The sequence below is a fragment of the Narcine bancroftii genome, chromosome 11 (genome assembly GCF_036971445.1).
Source record: "Narcine bancroftii isolate sNarBan1 chromosome 11, sNarBan1.hap1, whole genome shotgun sequence".
NCBI classification, from domain to species: domain Eukaryota; kingdom Metazoa; phylum Chordata; class Chondrichthyes; order Torpediniformes; family Narcinidae; genus Narcine; species Narcine bancroftii.
Genome location: NC_091479.1, coordinates 5,354,313 through 5,376,969, shown reverse-complemented (window position 1 = coordinate 5,376,969; position 22,657 = coordinate 5,354,313). Strand labels below are relative to the sequence as shown.

Below are 22,657 nucleotides of genomic sequence, written 5' to 3'. Positions count from 1 at the left end.
GGAGTGGAAGACAGAAGGACCTTGCGGTCAAAATCCATAGATCTCTCAAGGTTGCTGGGCAGGTTGATAGGGAGTTAGGATATGCTGGGCTTCATTAGTCTGGAGATTGAGTTCAAGAGTTGTGAGGTAACATTGCAGCTCCATAAGACTGATTAGACCACACTTGGAAATAGTGTTTGGATCTGGTTGCCTCGTGACAGGAAGGATGTGGAAGCTTTGGAGAGGGGGCAGAGGAGATTCACCAGGATGTTGCCTGGTTTGGGAATGTGTCTAATGAGGGAAAGTTAGCAGGGCTTTTCTCTTTGGAGCAAAGTGACTTAATTAAGGTCCACAAGATGAAGAGACATAGATAATGTGAAGAGGCAGCACCATTTTCCTAGGGCAAACACCAGAGGATATGTATAATGTGAGGATAGGAAAGTTTTTTAAAAAATAGAGCGGTGGGTGCTTGGAATGCATTGCCTGGGATGGTGGTGGAGGCTAGAACAATAGGGGCATTTAAAAGACTCTTCGACACATGGGTGCAAGAAAAAAGAGTTGTGAGGGAGGGAAGGTGAAAATTGTTGAATAGGTTGATGTAGGTTTGCGGGCCGAAGGGCTGTGCTGGAATGTTCTAGCACATCCCAAAGTTGGCAAGTCCACACAGGTTATGGACCGATTTACCTGGAAGCAGTTGAACCAAGCAGTCTAAAGCCAGAGCATCTGAGAGGTCCGAGCTGGGAATCATTTTGCAGCTTTGTTTGGGCTTTCTCTCGAGGCCATTTTGTTATCCACCTAACTCCGCTCCTCTCACTCCCAGTCCTCACCCTGGGGTAGACATAGGAGATTAACTGAACTATAATTTGTTATTCGAAATATAAAATTGGTCAACAGAAAGATTAACATCCCCATTTCCTTCACATCATTGTTTTGTAATGCACATTTATCCAACAGGAGGCTGGGGTCAGTAAATGGACTCCATTAAGAAACATTTACAACAATATATTTATTGCTGAAGGCACTCTGGCGGAATTGATGAAGATGACTGTGGCACATGTGATGAAATCTCCTCTTTGATATTTACTTACAGAAAGACCTGCTAAATCTAAAATTAAATAAAAGCAGGCATTGAATAAATAGCAGAATACAGAAATTCAAGCAAACAGAAGTACAAATTGATAAACTCCACCAGGAAAATTTCAGGTACTGGTTAGTGGGGGGGAGGGAGAAAGAACCTGCAGATTAAACAGGAACAGGTTGTGCACTGGAGTTCATTTGTCTTAAAAACCATAGAATGGTTTAAACTGATGAGTCGCATTATTGTCCAAGAGTAACCCAGTTCATGGTTCCTTGCATCTGAGCTTCTGCAAGAGTCAAAATATTTGATTTATGAGTCATTCCCTGTGTCAACCTGACTCAAGATGTGGGGTTTGAAACTGCAATAATTGATCCAAACAAGTTTTGTAAAGAACAGGCTTGTTATAGTAGTTGCAGATACTTTATATGTGTTCTCTATTCAAAAAGTCCTGGTAGTTTTGCATTTGTTTAATATTCTGACTGAGGTAATTCTGCCTCATGCCGATTTTTCCAGTGTAAATCTTGGAGATTTTATCTAAAGAATCCTGTTACAGGATCGGCATCAATTGCCTTCTGTATCTAAAATACTAAATCCCCATGTGCAACAAACCATCTGCAAGTAAGTCACAGGAAGGGGACGAAAAACTAACAGAGGATTAACTGAATCTTCAGGTGGATGGATGTTCATCGTGATTTAACATAAAAGCAGAACCATTTCTTGCAGTGTGGTGGAAATGTTCAAACTAAAATTTTAAGTTAGACAAAAAAACAGTTCCTTTCAGAGCTAGAGAATGATCAGAGTTCAATACCAGTTCTGGACATGTTGCTGTTATTGGTTCATCTCTCCAACCTACTCTCCGGATGTCAGCTGCCCAGAGTTATCTCGTATTTCCTCATTTCTAATTTTCATTACAATGAGAGAATCTGCACCTGGATCCCAACACTGCAAACATCTGGTTCCATAGCAAGATCTTCTGGAGAAGGACAAACTTCCAATGGGAGTGCACTGTGGCTGCCATTCACCCAAGCTGTTGTGAGGGAATGGAGGTTCACAGCAATGATGAAAGCGTGTTCCAACAATACCTTTACTTATTCAAGGGTTAATACCTGTTAAAATAGATCCAATAAGTGCAGATAAAGAGCAAATTCTGGTAAACAGCAGATCACCAGTATTTGGAAGAGAAAAGCCTGCTTAATATTTGGATCAAGATCCTTGTCTTTGGCTCCTATCCAGAGCCAAATATAGTGTCACCATTCTGAGGCTCACTGACCATGTAAATGCTGTATTTAATAAGCCTGATTACCCTATTATATAATTACTTTCCTTTTCCTGACTACACAGCCTTTTGGACCCAGTACTGCTGTATTATGGCAGAACCCAAGGAATTAAATGCATTGTGTGATTTCAGGGAGCTAATGGACATTTACTGGGAATCTGTGGAATCCAGGATTCATGCAACACTGGATTCATGCAGAGCTGACAGTTCGGTGATGCATGCCAAGCTTTCAGACCCTTCCTCACAGTCTTGTCAACCCCAAATCCACTTCTTTCCCATTCACAATTTTAGGTTTACATTTAAAATGATACTTGTTTAATTCTGTGTTGATTTCACTAAGGATAAAGGAATGCAGACCACAATTAACCCTGAAGTGCTTTCTGTGAGCTGCAGTAATCTCCACACAACGCAAAAATAACCTGTGTAAGTAAAATTAAATTGGTCATTTTGAGAAGCCAGACTTTTCTCAGCACAAAAGTTAGGCTGAGCTTGCAGCTTTCACTAAAACATGAGCCAGTACTGAAAATTAGGCACCAATTTCCCCATTCGAGTTTTGCATTTCAACCATTCACAACATTTGAGAAAAAGTCTTTCAGTGGTAAATGAAAGAGTTGCATTGCTGGAAGTCAGCCTGCTTCACACCCACAATGTCACAATGCGACACAGAAACAAGTACATTAACCATTGTGTGTTTACAACACACGTGCTCACACTCCAGAATTGCAAGAGTCGAGCACTTACCCGCTGCAGAAGTCAAGCTACAACTTATAAAGGTCTGCACATTGGACAGTGACCCCCTCAGGGTCTGTATCCCGGACAAAGTCACTCCCTCAGGGACTCTACTCCAGATACAATCACCCCCACAAGATCTGTAACCTGGACAGTCATCCCCACGGGGACAGTACCCGGGGAGAGTCACCCCAACAGGAACGACACCCTTGAGAGAATCACCCTCTCAGGGACCGTACCCCGGGGAGAGTCATCTCCAAAGGGACTACCCCAGGGAGAATAACCTCAGGGACTGTACACAGTGGACAGTCAGCTCATCGGGATTGTACCCTGGACAGAGTCACCCCCTCAGGGTCTGTACTTTGTGGACAGGTACCCCCTCAGGTACTGAAACCCAAACAGAGTCACCCCTTCAGAGACTGTACCCCTGAGGAGAGTCACCCCCTCGGTCTGCACCCCAGGGAGAGTCACATCCTTCAGGGTCTGTACGACAGGGATAGTCACATCCCTCAGGGACTGTTTAATATCAGTGCACAAGGCAGTGGGAATAATGGACCAAGTGCTTCAGCTTCATTGTTAAATCTGCATTTTACTATATCACCCATGAAGAAGCCAGTGTGAACAACGATATATGACAAGGTGTTGAGAGCTAACACTGCAATTGGCACTTCAATGCTGAGGTGAACACTCCTCTACTGCATACATCCCAACAATAAGAGCCTGCAGTCTCATGGCTGCACTACCCACAACCCAACACAAAGCCACCAACAATAGAACCAGCTGGATTTCAACCTGATTACTGATGGTCTCTCTTTCAACAGACAGAAATAACTTGGAGAGGAATTGTTTTTCAAATTACAGGTATACCCCACTTTATGAAAGTAGAGTTCCTATGAAACCTTTCATAAGCCGAAATGGTGTAAAGCGAAGACCCATTCACTACTATTGAAGGCTATTTTCGTTTAATGGAAAACCCATTCAAATTTATTTTGGAGAGTGAACAAGTTCTTCTTGTAAAAGCGAATTTGTGTAAAGCAAGTATTCGCAAAGTGGGGTATCCCTATACATGAATTTGTGAAAACTCTACAGGCACACTTGGCCTTGAAGGAAAGGGTGTTCGTGCTGAAGAATACTTTTGTGTTGCAGGCACACAGTGAGGTTGCAATTAGTGCAAGATTTTTAATGCCGACAAACTTGTTCCAGCCAGTGGCACACAGCAGGCAGACTTCCAACCTATCAGACTGGCTCCAGAGGTTCAAACCAGTGCTTAACCCATTGTATCACCTAATGCATCAGACTAGGTGGTCAGACTTAAAAGAGGCAATCTTGGCAGTTTATGGTTGTAATTGTGCTAAGAGGGAAAATAGAGTTGATTCAGCAGATGTGTTTACAAAACCCTTAGGAAATGTCAGACGTTTACAATGAGTGGCTTCTCCCTCGTCCCTTGCCTTTTAAAAATATCTGCAAATATCTAAAATAATTATTTTCATGCACATCAGTCTCAATTTGATTACTTTAGTTATTGGCCTATGGTGGGAGATTGTTTTTATGGCATTGTTCTCATACTGGGATCTCAATCTTCATTGGCCAGAGTTTCTGTAGAAGGCCACATTTTGGTTCCAGTTACCAGGAATTTGCTCAGCGGCGTTCCCAGAATGTTCCTTCGACAGAGATTCCCAATTGGCGAGAAGGGAAAAGACGAAGAGAAATAGTCAGGCATCCCAGACGCTTCACTAAAATCTTCAGTCCGAAAATACATCCTGCGCTTGCTGAGGTCTGGTGAAGTGGAGAGTAGTGGGTCACTGCAGTACTGGCGAAGACGGTGCTGGAGTGTTTCAATGTCGTCAGCCAGTAATGAAATCTGGTGAAATGCACTGATGAATCCGCCATTGGTTATCTGGGCCTCAGGAATCCAGCGCAAGTAGCACTGCCGCCAAAGCTGGGTGTGTGGGTTGCCGATATACGGCAAGATTAGTCCATGAAGGTCCAAGGGTTTGGAGAACCAATCCTTGAAGTAGCGTTCCATGTGCCGATCATGGTTCTCATTCAACTCTGCCAAATCTAGGCTTGGTCTTCGTATTGTTGAGTTCTTGCGCGGAAAGAAGTCGGGCTGATCACTGAGTCGACCGTTCTTCATGGTGTACACGGAGCAGATGGAGGACGAGGAATTTTTCTGACAAGAATTAAGTACAAAATAAAATGTAACTTTTGTGTATTCCTACACAGTGAGTAGTGTTCAAAGCTGATGGAAATTCCCCTCCAATCCCACACTTTTTCCTAATGGCTCTGACATTTTGCACACCACAACAGATCCTGCTGACTCAATCCACTCATCTTTCCTTTCTCCAACAAATTAATGGGCTCCTCACGCCATGCTGCCTCTTCGTCAACCTGCCTTAATCTTCGTCAGGTTGCCAATGAAGTCATTGCAAAGGCACCCATGTCCAGTGGTCACAAGTGCATTCATGTTCTAGCAATGACAACTTCTGTCCTGCAGAACCTTTAATGGTGCAAAAACATCTGAACAGGTGTGATCAGCAAACAAACTAAGCACAACAGGGTAGGCGGCTACCAGCTTGGACAAAGAGGGAGCTGTATAGAGACATCTTAAAGATAGAGGTTTAGGCAGGAAGTTCTTGAATGTAAGGCTGGCAAATGAATGCCTGGGCACTAACAGTGGAGCAAGAACCATCAGGTTACAGATGTAACAAAAGGCAACAGCACAGCAGATTTGAAAGAATTAAAAAATGTAACCATTAAACAAATGCCAGTATGTACCAGCTAAGTCCAGGAATGTTGGATGAAGGAACAGGCAGCAGTGTTTTGAAGGATTAAATTTTTTTAGAAGGTAAAACAAGGTGACTGAAAGCAGGTGGAAATATCTGAACTCAGAAGTAATGGACATAACAAGCAGCAATGGAACTCGATGACACCTTGGGGCTGGAGTGAATTTTAATTGTCTAATAAAAGCTGAAAATTCTGGGTTCAAATATAGCACCTAGTTTGTGAAAGTAAAAGCACAAAATACTGGGGAAACCCAGCTAGTCAAACAATGACCTTTATGGAGCAGAGGTAAAAATACATAACCAACGTTTCAGGCTTGTGCCTTTCATTAATGTGGAAGATAATAAGGCATTGTTTCTCCAATCTGCCAGTGGTCAGGGTGGGATAGTACATGAGGCCATGAACAGACATGCAAGTCTGGGAGTGTGACTCAGAATTGCAATGGTTGGCCACTGGGAGTTCGCTGTTGTTGCCGGATGGAGAGGAGGTGCTCAGCGAAACGATCTCTAAATCTGCAACCGGTCTCTCCGATGTAGAGAATGCCACAAAGGGAGCTCTGGATGCAGTAAATAAGTCCTGTGGATATACAAGTGAAATGCTGCTTCACTTGAAAGGCTTGTTTGGGGTCCTGGCCCGTGGTGAGGGAGGAGATGTGGGCACAAGTATTGCACCTCCCGCACACACGGGAAGATGGTGGGGAGGGATGAGTGCACGAGGGAATCGTGGAGGGTGCAGACCCTGTGGAAGGCCGAGAGAGGAGGAGCAGGAAAGATGCATCTCGTGGTGGGATCCTGTCATAAGTGATGGAAATCCAAGCGAATGACATGCTGGATGCAAGGCTGGTGGATAAGGATGAGGGGGTTTCAATGTTGATATGTGCCCCGCCTCCTGGCTCTGCCCCCACCTGCTCACATATGTCCCTGGTTTCCCGCTGAAACCCAGAACCCTTCTGAAGACTACTGTTGAATCCTATCCTTAGATATAAGCTAATAAAAATATTTATTCTCCCTCCAGTTATGAGTGTTTTTATTCATGCTACAATTTTATTCGCTTATTCCCTAAATGATGGAAACGCTACTCAAGTCAGGAATGCTACTGACGTGGCTGAGGAGTTCACATACTGGCGAGACTGCTTCCAGGCCTCTGAATGCCACCAGAGACGTCTCCCACATCAATGAACTCAGGAGGTCCGCACTCATTTTGAGGGTAGGAACGAAAGGGTATGCAGTCATCAAGGGACTGCTCTACGCATGACCCTGCTATCGAGGCACTGAAGGCTCAGTACCTGAAGTTGCAGAACGGGATCCTAGCATCACCAACGGCCAGGAGAGACCATCGATGACTATCTAGTGGATCTGTGGATGCTTGCCAAGAAGTACAGTTATGAAGCAGTGACAGGGCGCATCACGAGAAAGAATAGATCCAGGACACTCTAGTCACAGGTACATGAGGCAGTGACTACTTGAGTCGGGCAAGAAGGACCTGGCTAGCCATGTCGAGCTGGCCAAATTGTTGAAATAGGCTAAGCTCAAAAACGACAACCACGAAGCCAGTGAGCTTGCCCACCCAGGTGAGCCCTTCCAAGGACTGGTTGCTCTCATTACACCTGCCCTAATGGCTGCCGCTTCCCATATTAGGGAGTGATTTTTTAAAATTTACGGCAAGATTAAAAAAAGGCGAGCATGAGGCAAAGGATTGTCGCGTGAGGGGAAGTCTACAGCCTGCACCCCTCCGGGATCCAATTCCAGCCCAAGCCATCTGGCCCGAATTCTCCCAAACCTGTTTGCAGCACAACATGCCAACGGAGGGTGGTGGTGAGGAAACAGTACAAAAAGGCTCAGCGGCCATCTTGCCGCGACCCAAATTCAAATTCGGTGCCATCATTGTCGGAGGAAGGAGGAGGGCCATCTTGCCGTGTCACGAGGTCAACACCATCGTACCCATGCAGGGCAACCCAGGACGGTGGGAGCCACTCAAGTGAGTTCAGCAACTCTTAGTGACGAACGGTAAATGGACATTCCACTAAATGCCTAATTGACATGGGCTCTACTGAGAATTTCATAGACTCACGAACTGTGCAAAAGTACAATCTGAAGATGTATCCTTCTAATGACCACATATTTCTTGCATCTCAATCACATTCTACGCGTGTACAAAAAAATGTATAGTAAATTTGTTGTTCGAGGCTGGGGGGGTGGAATTTCTGAAAATTTTGCTTGTATATTCTTGATGAACTGTATGTTCCATTGTTATTGGGTCTGGACTTTGCGTCACCTTAAAAGCACGACCTTGGAGTATTCTGGTCCCCTCCCCACGTAATGGTTCAGAACAGAGGGCCCCTGAAATCAGAACCCACATACAGCCTCTCCACACTGAATATCAACCCCCCCCTCCTCTCTTCCTGAATCTGTCCCCAGACTGCAAGCCCATTGCTTCTAAGAATAGGAGGTACAGCTTAGCAGACCAAGAGTTTATAAAGTCGGAGACTCAGCGTCTGCTGGAGGAAGGTATCATTGAGCCTAACACTAGCTCTTGGAGAGTGCAAGTGGTAGTGGTAAAGGGGGAAAACAAGTCTAGGATAATAACTGACTATAGCCAAACCATTAATCAGTACACACTCCTGCATGCATATCCCCTCCCTCGTATTCAGACATGGTGAATGACATCACACAGTATTGGGCCTATTTGACCATCGACCTGAAAGCTGCCTATCACCAACTGCCAATCTATTCTGAGGACTATCCATATACGGCATTTAAGGCTAACGGTCGTCTCTGTCAATTCCAGAGGGTCCCTTTCGGTATTACTAACGGCTTTCTATCTTCCAGATGCAGATGGACAGAATGGTGGATGAGTATTGGTTGAAGGTTGCCTTCCCCTACCTCGATAACGTCACCATCTGTGGCCACACCTTGAAAGACCATGACGCCAATCTCCAGAGTTTTCTCCACACCTGAACCTCACGTAACTCTGACAATTGCGTGTTCAGGACTAAACAGCTGGCTATCCTTGGCTAAATGGTGGAGAATGGCATCCTTGGCCCCGATCCCGATAGGATGCGCCCCCTGTTAAAGATTCCCATCTCTGGAAACACAAAGACTTTGAGGAGATGCCTGGAGTTTTTTTCATATTACGCTCAGTGGATCCCTCAATACGCTGATAAGGTTTGCCCTCTCTTAAAAGCCACCTCTCGGCTGAAGCCCAAACAGCTTTTAACTATCTCTGAAGCTACATTGCGAAAGCCACCATGGAGATGAGAATGCAACGCTTCGGACATTGCCCTGGCTGCTACCCTCAATCAGGCATTTTTTTCCACAGACATTACAAGGCCACGAGCTTCGGAACCCATCAGTGGAAAAGGAGGCTCTAGCCATTGTAGAAGCCGTGAGGCACTGGCTGGTAAAAGATTTACACTCCTCATTGACCAGCACTCGGTCACATTCATGTTGAGTAACATCAAGCGGAGAAAAATCAAGAATGACAAAATTGCAAGATGGAGGATCGAACTCTCCACCTACAATTATGACATCATCTATCGGCCAGGAGCCCTTAATGACCCTCCAGATGCCTTATCCAGAGGAAGCTGTACCTCTGCACATAACGGCCAACTGTGGGGTATGCATAATGAGCTCTGCTATTGAGGAGTCACCCACATGGCTCATTTTGTCAAGGCACACAATCTGCTCTACTCATAGAAGACATCAGGGAAATAACCAGGTCTTGCCAGGTCTGCGTGGAGTGCAAGTTGTACTTGTATTGCTCCGCAAAAGTGCACCTGATCAAGTTATCCAGGCCCTTCAAACGGCTCAGCGTCGATTTTAAGGGACCTCTCCCCTCCACGAATAGGAATACCTTCCTCTCTGTGAGTGATGAGTACTCGGCTTCCCATCCACCTTGTCTGTATGAAAGCCCTAGACTCCATTTTCACTCTGTTCAGGTATCCCAGCTATATCCATAGTGACGGGCTCATCCTTTTTGAGTGACGAGCTGCGTCAGTACCTGCTGGTGAGGGGCATCACGTCCAGCAGGACTACCAGCTACAACCCCCGGGGGAATGGGCAGGATGAAAAGGAGAACACCACAGTCTGGAAGGCTGTCAAACTGGTCCTGAAGTCAAAAGGCTCCCGCTGGCAGGATGTCCTCCCCATCATGCTCCACTCTATCCAGTCGCTACTATGTTCTGCGACCAACACTACTCCTCATTAGCATTTATTCACTTTCGAAATAAGGTTGGCATCGTGAACTACACTCCCAGTCTGTCTCTCTATTCCTGGTCCAGGTGAGGAAAAGCAAGACCGACCCCCTGGTGGAAAGACTGAAACTGCTCCACACCAATCCCATGTATGCCTATGTGGAGTATCCAGATGGCAGAGGACATCATCTCCATCAGGAACCTGGCACTCGCGAGAACAGAGGGTCTGTTGCCTCCTGCCCTGTGAGCCACGGAGCTCATTCTCACCGCCCCCAGTCAAGGTCTCGGGGGATCCTGTTCAGGAGGAAAGTGCACCCCACTCCATCGTCGGGCCGGAGACCCAGCCTGCCTCTTCTCCCTCACAAGGGGACCAGGAGACCCAAAGAGCCCGTGCTCCACCAGGATCTCCAGACCCCCCCAGACCCCGTAAACTTGTAAATAACAACTTTTTTTTTTAAACCACGTGTTTCTGAACCCATGTTCTGTCTTCATTCACAGACCCTAAATTCTACAGGAAGGGGTGAATGCAGTGAACTGGAATTCACTGGTAGGGTGTTGTGCTGAGGGATGTCCCCGCCTCCTGGCTCCACCCCCATATAACCCTGGTTTTCTGCCTAAACCCAGGACCCTTCTGACGACTACCGTTGAACCCTAACCTTAGTTAGAGACTAATAAAAGCGTTTGTTCTCCCTCCAGTCGTGAGAGCTTTTATTCACGCTGCAAGGAATACGGCAGATGAGCAGGAAATGGAGGAGATGCGGGTGAGGGCTGATGATGGTGGCGGAGGGAAAGCCACACCCTGATCACCCACATATTACAGTAACACTACCTTATTTTCTGTTTTGGCACCCTCCAGCCAAATGGCATTAACATCAACTTCTCTGCTTTCTGCTAACCTGCTCACCTTTTTTTTTCCATTCCTCCCTTTCCAGTTCTTCCCCCTCCACCCACCCAGCCATCCCTCCTCCCCTGCTCTTCCCCATCATCTCCGAACTTTGCCCTCACCCCCCAATCCTTTTGTTCGATGTTCTGTATCTTTATGTTTGCTACATAGAGGACACTATTTGACCTGCTGAGTTTCTCCAGCATTTTGTGCTTTAACTTCAACAACAGTGTCTACAGATATTCATGACTTACTTCCTAGTTTGTGAAAGACTTCAATTTAAATAACTGATAAAATGAAGCAAATCCCCTCTAACTGGCGAGCATGCAATGCTGAGAAATGATCTCTCAGCAAACATAGAACCTATGGTTAGAAGACATTCACAAAAAGCTCTCACCTTTGCTCTTTTGAAGGACTTGATTGTCCCATTCTGCACACAGCTTACACTTTTGCCAATGAAGAGGGGATTATTGAAGAGTGTCCGGTCCCTGGGTGTGAACTGTAGTGACCAGTTCCACACAGAAGGAAGTTCCAGACCCTTCCCTTCACACTCAAGGTTTCCATTCATAGCAAAATCCTGCAACAAATATGATTTAAAAATCAATAATAGCACTGCGAATTCAGCCCATTTATAAATACTTCCTATTCTAATTAAGCCAGTAAATTTCACACAGAAAATTAAACTGGTCAGGTAAGGGAACATAATACTGAGGTTCAAGATAGACATGGAAATGGAAAAGGTTTGTTCTCCAGTCAAGGCTGAATTTGACAACACGAGAGGACCTGGTGAAAGGAGATCAGGAGTGAGTAAAACAAGTGATGTGGGAGCCTTTTAAAAGAGTTGGTAAGAGTTCAGGGCCAGCACGTTCTGCTAAAAGTGAGGATCAAAAATGGCAACAATAGAGAGCCATGGAAGACAATGGATTGAAGGTTTGATTAGAGGGAAAAATAAGTATATGGATGGCAGGTATGGGCAATAACAATGGAAGGAATCCCTTGAGGAAGGATAGGGAGCAACATTCATTGTGAAATCATTAATTGGATCCAAAATTTGCTTGGTCTTAAACAATCTGGTTGAGAGTTTAGGAAGTATGATTCACAAGGAAAATTGGACTTGCAGAGAGCAAGGAAGGGCGTCTCAGGGTACGTCATATCATGGATGAAAAGGAATGTTGGGTGGAGTGTTGGCAGATTGAATCTCATCTTAAGTGTGTGGTGATGCATTTTCAGAAATCAAATATGGTTTGGACATAGACAGTGAAGTCTCAAGTTTCAGAATTTTAATATTTAATATAAAACCACTAAACAAACATATCCCAATATTTCAAACTTAATCCAAATACATGTGGTATTTCATATATATAAAAAGGAAAGCAAAAAACCTTCTCTAAATACCCCCACCCCATACAGAAAAAGAGAGAAAGAAGAAGAAAAAGGACAAGAAAACCAGAACAGGAGCACTTCAAATCCCGACGTTTTGGAACGTTGATGGACAGAAAACATTTAGAGACAAGTGTGACAAGTTCACGGTTCTCAAAAGTGAAGTAGTAGGTTGATAGGGTGGTGAAGAAGGCATACGACATGCTCACCTTCAGGTTGGGGAATGATGTGGCCACTTTCCAAAACCCTGATTGGGCAGGGCCACCTCAACAACCTAACAGAAGCTTCAAAATGCAGAGTGGGAAGAGTAGCCAGCATTCCCATGACACTCACCTGACTTTGTTGTGCCCGTTGGTATTGGCTGTTGAAAAGGAAGGTGCCAAACAGGGATATCCTTGAGCTGTCATATAACACAGTCAGGTAAGTCTCAGTGAACTCAAAGGCAGCTGGGAACTGCTGCAGTAATTGCCACACACAATCCAGGAAGAGCAGGAACAGAGGACACTGTTGGTACAAAAACACATCTTTGACCTCAGTACTAGGATTTCAGCAGTATTAACTTTCTCGACTCAAACATTGACTAAAGCAGTGGTTCTCAATCTTTTTCTTCCCACTCACATCCCACTTGAAGTCATCCCTAGGCCCTCGGTGCTCTGTGATCAGTAAGGGATTGCTTCAGGTGGGATGTGAATGGGAAGGGAAGTTTGAGAATCACTGTTTTTGACCCAATTGTTACTGAAATAATTTGCTTGAGAAAAATTGTCATTGGCCCATTTCCTTTGGAGTTCTGAAACCGTGCACGTAACGAGTCAATGAGGTACGATTAAAATAGTGATTTTCAGACTTTTTCTTTCCACCCACAAACCACCTTAAGCAATCCTTTACTAATCACAGAGCACCTATGGCACAGGGAATACTTAAAGTGTTAAGTGAGTGGAAAAAAGTTGAGAACCACTAAAGGCAAATGTTGTCCAAACACCAGTTATTTAATGAACAAATTAAATCCAAAAGGAAAACAGATTCAATATTAATTTACATTCAGCCAGGATAGTTGAAGAGTCCTAGCTTCTCGATTATATCTTTATCAGTGTATTATCCCATTCTATTCTCATACTCTCTCCACTGCTTCCAGATTCTTCCTGTAAATGAGGCAACCAGAAATTATCACAATTATCTAGTTGAGGCAAACCAGGTGTTTTATAAAAATTCATCGTGACTTCCTGCTTTTTGATAAAGCTGAGAATTGTTTTTTTTTCACACCATAAATCACATTAGCCATGATATACACTTTTTCTTTTTCACACATATACAGTGACTTTTTCTCCCCCCCCCCTCCCTCCTCCCAGGCCACCCCCCCACCCCCCCCTCTCATCCATTTTAGGTATACAATCTAGGTTGCATTAAACCAGTCAGACAATGTTGTCATTCAACAAAAATACACCAGAAATTCTACTGAGTCCATTCTTTTCTTTCCTTCTCCTTCCATCAACTTAGGTAATGTTTGTCCCCGGTAGGTTTTCGCTATTGTATTTAATGTAAGGCTCCCATATTTGTTCGAATATTTCAATATTATTTCTTAAACTATATGTTATTTTTTCTAATGGAATACATTTATTCATTTCTATATACCATTGTTGTATTTTCAAATTATCTTCCAATTTCCAGGTTGACATAATACATTTTTTTGCTACGGCTAGGGCTATCTTAACAAATCTTTTTTGTGCATCCTCCAAATCAATTCCAAATTCTTTGTTTTTTATGTTACTTAGGAGAAAGATCTCTGGATTCTTTGGTATATTGTTTTCTGTTATTTTATTTAATATCTGATTGAGATCATCCCAAAATTTTTCTACTCTCTCACATATCCAGATTGCATGAATTGTTGTTCCCATTTCTTTTTTACATCGAAAACATCTATCAGATACTGTTGGGTCCCATTTATTTAACTTTTGCGGTGTAATGTATAGTCTGTGTAACCAATTATATTGTATCATACGTAGCCTCGTATTTATTGTATTTCTCATCGTTCCAGAACATAATTTCTCCCATGTTTCCTTTTTTATCTTTATATTTAAATCTTGTTCCCATTTTTGTTTAGTTTTACGATTTGTTTCCTAATTCTCCTTTTCTTGCAGTTTAATATACATATTTGTTATAAATCTTTTGATTAACATTGTATCTGTAATCACATATTCAAGGTTACTTCCCTCTGGTAAACTCAAATTGCTTCCTAATTTATCCTTCAAGTAGGATCTCAGTTGGTAATATGCCAGCGCTGTATCTCCAGTTATATTGTACTTATCTCTCATTTGTTCAAAGGATAAGAATCTACTTCCTGAAAAACAATTTTCTATTCTTTTAATCCCTTTTTTTTTCCCCATTCTCTAAAGGAAAGGTTATCTATTGTAAAAGGGAGTAGCTTATTTTGCGTCAATATTAGTTTTGGTAATTGATAATTTGTTTTATTTCTTTCTACATGAATCTTCTTCCAAATATTGAGGAGATGATGTAGTACTGGAGAAGTTCTATGTTGTACCAATTTTTCGTCCCATTTATATAATATGTGTTCAGGTATCTTTTCCCCTATTTTATCTAATTCTAATCTCATCCAGTCTGGTTTTTCCCTTGTTTGATAAAAATCTGATAGGTATCTTAATTGTGCGGCTCTATAATAATTTTTAAAGTTTAAAGCCGAGAATTGTTGATACCTAACAAAGAGTCCAACATCTACAGTTCTTGTTTTTCTCGCTGAAATTGTCCAATTTATTATTTTTACTTTGGATTGTTCCAACTTGCTTCCGACAGCAAACCTGAACCTTATGACATGATGACCATTATTTCTTGAATGTTTCCCTCTCCGGATGCAGATCTGGTGAATGGCTCTTTCCGCGATGGACAAGGAAAATAACGACTTCTCAGTACATTTTAGAGATTTCAGCTTCTCTATCCTCAACACGATTACCCATTACAGTTTACATTGGGATAACTGAAGTTGTATATTCTAATTATCCAGTCATTCCTGCCTTTCTCTGAAACTTCCCTTCATTTTTCCAACTCTACATCCTTCCCACACAGTGACATAAAGAACACACCAGCAGTGTCAAATCCTCTCCTGTTTATTTTTGGTCCTTTTGCCATTCACCTTCATGCTGCCAATCGAAGTTGTCTGCATAGAGCCTTACTTATGTTAAATCTTTTCATCATAACCTCCATTTTCTCTCATTTCGCCACACCATCTCTCATTCTTTTTGTTGAATCTCTTCAGCTACCTCCCTAAAATCTTAACATCTTTCAAAAAAAACCAAATGCTCCAGTTCTGGCCAAGTCTGAATTTTATCAGAGTTGCCTGACTTCCTTGCTCTGGCATTCCAGACATTTATTTATAAAGCCTGTGACCCACACAAGTTTTTAAACCATATTCTCATTTTGCCATGCCACTTGAACTATTCCCATGTACCCACAGATATTTGTTATTCTATCCTCACTGCCAGACGGCCTCTTCTCTCTCTTCCTCACAATTCCACACAGAGGGCAGCACAGTTGGCATAGCAGTTAGTGCATTCCCTTTACAGCGTCGGTGATTAGGACCGGACCTGGATTCAAATTGCATGCTGTCTGTAAGGAATTTGTACATTCTCCCTGTGTCTGCGTGGGTTTTCTTCTGGGGCTGTTATGGTCTATTACAGTGTTGTATATCTAAATTTTTTTAAAATTTCCCTTTCCCCAGCATGCCGTTTGACCTCTATTGCTTCAGATTCATTAAGTGTCTTAGCTTTTTGACTGCTGGGAACTTCCCTACACTCTGGAAAATAATCTTTCACACAATTCTGTTTCCTATTTGAAGTAGTTTTCTCTCTGTGCTGTTAAAACACCTTTTATTCAACCTTTTTCAATTTTGACAAGCCTATTAAAGGGGAACTTATCAAATGATTTCTGGAAGTCCAAACAGATCACATCAACTTCATTTTTCATTGACCTACTCTATTATGACACCAAAACAAATGTATAAAAGTTAGCCTTAAGCAAATTCAAGCTGGCTTTCAATAACTAATCCACACTTCAACAAGTGAAAGATAATTTTGGTCCTTATGATTCTTTGAGAATATTCCCTACCATCATGATTGAACTGTCTGAACTGTGGAAATCAGGTTTACACTTGTACCATTTTCAAACAAAAGGTAACATGGCCACTTTTCAGTTCTCAGGCATCCCTGAATTTTCCGGGACCACAGTCACTTGGTCAAACAGCACGGATCAGAACGTTCATCCTAATTACTTCATGCCCACACAGTTACTATTCTGGGCAAATCCCATTTGTCTGCAATTGGTCTATTTCCCTCTAAACTCCTCCTATGCAGAAATCTGTCCAAATGTCTTTTTAATGTCATTATCATACCGACTTCTAGTGTTTCCTCTGGCAGCTCATTCAAGATAGGGACCACCCAATGAATGAAAAAAGTATATAATATATGTCTTTTCTTATATGTATATACACATATATATACCACATCCACTGTCTTGTCTTCGGTGTCACCAAAAACATTCGTGAGACACAATCTGTCATGCACAAATACATGCTGACCACTTCCAATCAGTCTCTGACTATCCAAATGCACTGACCAGAGGCCAAAGGCAATACAAGTAGATCAGCAATGGCTTTTGGAATTTTTTCCCTCTCTCCCCAAAACGTGCAAAGACCATCTGCCCTGGGATTTGTCCATTTTAATACAAAAACAGAAGAAATAAGAGCAAGAGCAGGCCATTCAGCCCATCTAGCCTGCTCCATCATTCAATGAGATCATGGCTGATCTGATGATAGGGTCATCTCCACCGACCTGACTTTTCCCCATATCCCTTAATTCTCCTACTATGTAAAAATCTATCCAACCTTGTCTTAAATATATTTACTGAGGTTGCTTCCACTCCTTCCATGAGCAGGGAATTCCATTAATTCACCACCCTCTGGGAAAACATTATTTAAAAGCTGCCAAGACCTCCTCTCTCATCGTTCTAATCTAGTTCAGCACCTCTAGTTTCCTCCAATTTCTTGGCTTCTAGGTTCTCCACTGTAAAGACTGATGAGTTTTCATTCAAAATCCAACCCATCCCCCGTGGCTCCACACAAAGGTCGCCATGTTGATCTTTAATGCGGCCAATTTTCTCCCTTGTCACCCTTTTGATATAACGTGATGTAAACTGCAACCAGAACAAGCAAAAAACTTGCTTGGCATGCTCCTCAGCATTAGCAGGGCCCCTACGTAGAATGCAAGGTCCATGCCAATCTGGATGATTCATCGTGTCTGTCGTCAGTCCATTTCCCAGCACCATTCTTACAGGGTGTACTGCACTCAGTAACAAAATCATGGGATGTTTACCTCATTCTTCTCCGACTGGTGGAGGTGGTTGCATCGATCCAGGAAGCGATAACCAGCTGCAACCCACTCCTTCTGGATCAGGCTCTGAAATCCTCGGGTGGTGCGGAAATGAGGATCCAACATCAACTGCATAACTGAGGCAACCACACAGCTCAGATCTCGTCCCTCCTCCTCTGGTGAAGGAACACAAGGTATTTATGAAAAAGCACATACTTCACTTCATACTTATCTTGATAGGAGGTTCTTTGGTTCTTTGGCTCCATAACAGATTCCAACACAACAAACTTCTCAGGAGCAACAGAAAACATTGGAGGAATTTTATGGATCAGGCAGCATCAAAGAGATCTACAAAACAGCACAGGCCCTTCAGCCCATGGTGATGTACCAACCTAATAACATACTCTACCAACTGCCTCCAATTTCCATACTACCTAGCCCTCCATTTCTCTCAGTCTCACGTACCCCTCATCCAAAATGCTCAGAAGTTTTAAACTTTTTAATTGCCAACATGATGCCACAAGTGGAACATTCCACCCCTGACCTCTCTTGCATGTGGGGCTCTGACGCTCTGTTGGCACCAGTCTGTTACCAACCACCGGCACTGTCGGACCCTACGTGCATTACTCACGGTGATGACCCTGGAGGAAATATTTTAAATAGCCGCCCAGCAGAATTTCTAGTATTTCTGCTGCATTTATCCTCTTTTGCAAGCAGAGATCGTTTTTTTTGGGAAGTGCAAAACATGATTTTCATGTGAAATCTGAAATTCATCTCCACATTTGAATGCAACATGACCAGCAACATTATTACGTTGAAAAGAAATCCAGACTACTGTATCCTTTTGATCAGAACATAGCATCGTAGGTGGAGACTGAAAGCCTGTTGCTGTTTGTTGTTGTTTTACAGCTGATACGGGGATTCTACTGATGCTACTGTCCTGCTTTAGTTACTCCAAAGTGCAAAAAAATCCAAAATCTGAAACATTTCGATAAGGGATATTCGACTTGTACCAATTAATAATCTCTTAAAAGATTCCATGATACCTTCCACCACCACCATTCCATGCACCCATCACTCTGTGTGGGAAAAACTTGCCTCATACATTCCCTTGTACTTATGGAAATCATCTATTACCTGTCCCAATGTTCTTCCACCTACTTGTACGTTGTTTCAGATTTCCCAGCACCTTTCTTGTTTGCCAATAAACCCACCAGTCCCATTCCCTTCCCTATTTCCTTGAGGCCTTACAATGTTTGATGTAAACAAGAAAACATGCAGATGCTGGGGTCTCACGGAGTACACAAACGTTCTGGAGAAACTCAGCAGGTCAGACGGCATCCAGAGAAAGTAGCTTTAAGCCTGAGGCCATAAATGGGATGAAAAATTGGTACAACATAGGAATTCTCCAGTATTACATCATCTGCTCAATATTTGGAAGATTCATATAGAAAGGAATAAAACAAATTACCAACTATCAAAACTAATAATGACGCAAAATCAGCTAATCCCTTTTACAATAGATAACCTTTCCTTTAGAGAATGGGAGAAAAAAAGGGATCAAAAGAATAGAAAATTGCTTTTCAGGAAATAAATTATTATCCTTTGAACAAATGAAGGATAAATATTATATAACTCACGATACAGTGTTGGCATACTACCAACTGAAATCCTACTTGAAGGACAAATTGGGAAGCAGTCTGAGGTTACCAGAGGGAAGTAATTTTGAATATGTGATTACAGACACAATGATAATCAAAAAATTTATAACAAACATGTATATTAAGCTGCAAGAAAAGGAGAATGAGGAAACAAATGGTAAAACTAAACAAAAATGGGAACAAGATCTAAACATAAAGATAAAGAAGGAAACATGGGAGAAGTTATGCTCAGGAACGATGAGAAATACAATAAATACGAGGTTACGTATGATACAATATAACTGGATACACAGGCTATACATTACACCTCAAAAGTTAAATAAATGGGACCCAACAGTATCTGACAGATGTTTTCGTTGTAAAAAAGAAATCGGAACAATTCATGCAATCTGGACAAGTGAGAAAGTGAAAAAATTTTGAGAAGATCTAAACCAGATATTAAATAAAATCACAAAAAGCAATATACCAAAAAACCCAGAGATCTTCCTCCTAAGTAACATAAAAAACAAAGAATTTGGACTCGATTTGGATGGTGCACAATAGCCCTAGCCGTAGCAAAAAAATGTATTATGTCAGCCTGGAAATTAGAAGATAACTTGAGAATACAACAATGGCATATAGAAATGAATAAATGTATTCCATTAGAAAAAATAACATATAATTTAAGAAATAATATTACAATATTTGAACAAATATGGGAGCCATACAAGAAACATAATAGAGAAAACCTACCGGGGACATCTACCACCTAAAATGACAGAAGGAGAAGGGAATGAAAAGAATTGACTCAGTAGAATTTCTTGTTTATTTTTATTGAGTGACAACATTGTTTGACAGGTTTAATGTATCTTAGATTAAATTAATTAAATGAATGGGAGGGGAGGTAGGGAGGGTGGGATGGGAAGGGGGGGGGAAGAAAACGACACTGTATATATTTGAAAAGGAAAATGTATGTATCTTGATCAATGTGGTTTATAGTGTGAAAAATAAAAAATTAAAAAAAAAGCCTGAGGCCTTCGTCAGGAGTGCCAAAAACCAAGGAGACGCCTGAATCGAAAGATGGGGAGTTGGGGGAAGCACAGGCCAACCACAGGTTAGTGGTAATAGGTGGATACAGGTGGAAGGGTAGAGAGAAAGAAGCTGAAAAGTGAAAGGGGAAGAGGAGAGAGGAAAAGGAAGGGAAGAGGTGGGGAGCTGAAGGAAAGCAGACAGCAGTTTGAGGGAAAAAGGAGAGACTGGAGGAAGGGGTTAACAGAAATTAGAGGTCGATATTGATAATTGCTGAGACAGAATACAAGGTGTTGTTACTGTGCAAGTCCAGTCCTGGATTGAATGACTAAAATACAACCCCTTGCACTAAACCAAATTAGACTCCATCTGCCAATCCTTGGCCCAGTTGCCTCAGATGATCAGGATCCCACTGTAATCTTAGACAGCCATCCTCACTGTCCACTACTAAACCCATTTTAGTACCATCTGCAAATATACTCACCAGAACCCTTACATCATCATCTAAATTGTTAATATTAATGACGAAGTGGACCTTGCACTGATCTCTGCTGGCATCACTTAATACAGACTTCCAGTATGAAATTTAATTCCCCTACCATCAAGCCAATTCTGTATCCAACTGACTCGCCTGAACATTCCAGACAAGCCCACCATGTGGACCTTACCAAAGGCTCTGCTAAAAACTTTATTAATCTTGGTCATCTCAAATACAAAACAATGAAAATAAATTCATGACACAATTTCCTATGCACAAAGACATTCCCCAATCATACCTTGCTTTTCTAAGTGCATGTACATCCTGTTTTGTTGAATCTTCTCCAATACCTTCCCCACCACCAATGTTCAGCTTAACAGTCTGTAGTTAATAGACCATGACAGCAAAAGATAGGCCTTTGGTCCACAATGTGTGCACTGAACATGATGTTCAAATTCAACCTTTGCTGTTTGCACATGATCCATCCCCTCTATTCCCTGCATAACGACACGTCTCCTTCAAAGCCCCTTAAACACTTCTCTGTATCTACTTCATCAGCCCACTCCAGGCAGATACACTCCCTGTGTTAAAAATCCATGTCCCACATATCTCTTTTAAACTTTATCCCTGTACATTAAAAGCATGTCTTTTAATATGTGACATTTTCACCCTGTGGGTAAAATTTCAGCATCTCACACTTATCCAAACTAAACTCCATCAGTTCTTTCTCTGCCCATATCTGTAACCTATCTACATCCTGTTGTAGTCTTTAACAGCCTTCTGCACAAACTGCAATCTTTCAGTCATCTGCAAATTTCCAAATCTAACCAACGATTCAAATCATTTCTACATAATCTCAAACAACAGGGGTCCCAGCACGAATCCCGGCTCTTAATATTCTAATCTTTTTGGAATCACCTTTATCTTATTAACCCCTTTTTGCCCTCCTAATTTCGCATATACCTCGTACTCAAGGGAATCTCGATTCCAGCCATCTTATGCAGTTAAGTTCTCCTTTAAAGGACACACCTTCCAGCTGCTTTCATGACAATCAACTGCATGCAGTTTTTTTAATGACCGACCAGCTGCTGAACAGTTCCTCTTACTTGTGCACTTGATTGATTTTTTAAAACTCTCTCTGTCTTGCAGTTGTGGTCAGTGGGCTGTGCAGCGAAGGAAAGAAAAAAACCACACACAAAGTGTGACTGAGTTGAACCAACCAACGGACTTGACTGGAACTCTCTCCCCGCAAGAACCCCCATGTTCTTTTCCGTCCCCTCCCACCAGGACCATTGTGATGTCAGCCCAGTGCGAGCCTGCACCTCCATGTCCCAGTTTGTTTGTGGATTTACGTTCGTTATCTTTTTAGAGTTTTTTTTGTCTACACTGTTTACAGTAATTTTTGCACTACCAATAAATGGTCATTCTGCCTGGCCTGCAGAAAAAAGAATCTCATGGTTGTATGTGAAATCACGCACGTACTCTGACAATAAATCTGAAATCTAATCTGCCTTCATCGTCCTGACCAAAACCTTGGTTGCCCTTTTTAACCAGGGTATCTAATCTTGTCATCTGTCCATTCACCCTCAAAATTTATTGCCATGAACAAATCACAAAGTTTGTTGTTTTGTGGCAGCATCAAAGTGCAAACATTGAGATAAACCACCATACAAAATAAAGTGCACAAAAAGTCAAAGTGAGGCAGTGGCTTTGGTTCATCGATTTTTCAGGAATCTGATGGCAGCGGGGAAGAAGCTGCCCTTGTGCTACTAAGTGCTTGTCTTCAGGCTCTTGAACCATGGCTTGGGTGAAGAGGGCATGGCCTGTGTGCTGGGGG

General features: G+C 42.4%; 1 protein-coding gene across 4 annotated transcripts in view; it reads right to left on the bottom strand.

The window, feature by feature from the left end:
- The window catches only part of mtmr10 (myotubularin related protein 10), a 173,634-nt gene that overhangs the window by 101,831 nt on the left and 49,146 nt on the right, over window positions 1-22,657 (bottom strand). For 3 of the 4 annotated variants that reach the window (XM_069902351.1, XM_069902352.1, XM_069902353.1), the window contains exons 13-15: window positions 17,677-17,849; window positions 12,635-12,805; window positions 11,319-11,498 (exon numbers count right to left, since the gene is read on the bottom strand). In XM_069902351.1, coding sequence (XP_069758452.1) covers window positions 11,319-11,498; window positions 12,635-12,805; window positions 17,677-17,849 — 524 coding nt within the window. Of the gene's footprint in view, window positions 1-966; window positions 5,236-11,318; window positions 11,499-12,634; window positions 12,806-17,676; window positions 17,850-22,657 lie in introns of those variants that run through there. The other variant, XM_069902354.1, reaches the window with a different exon arrangement.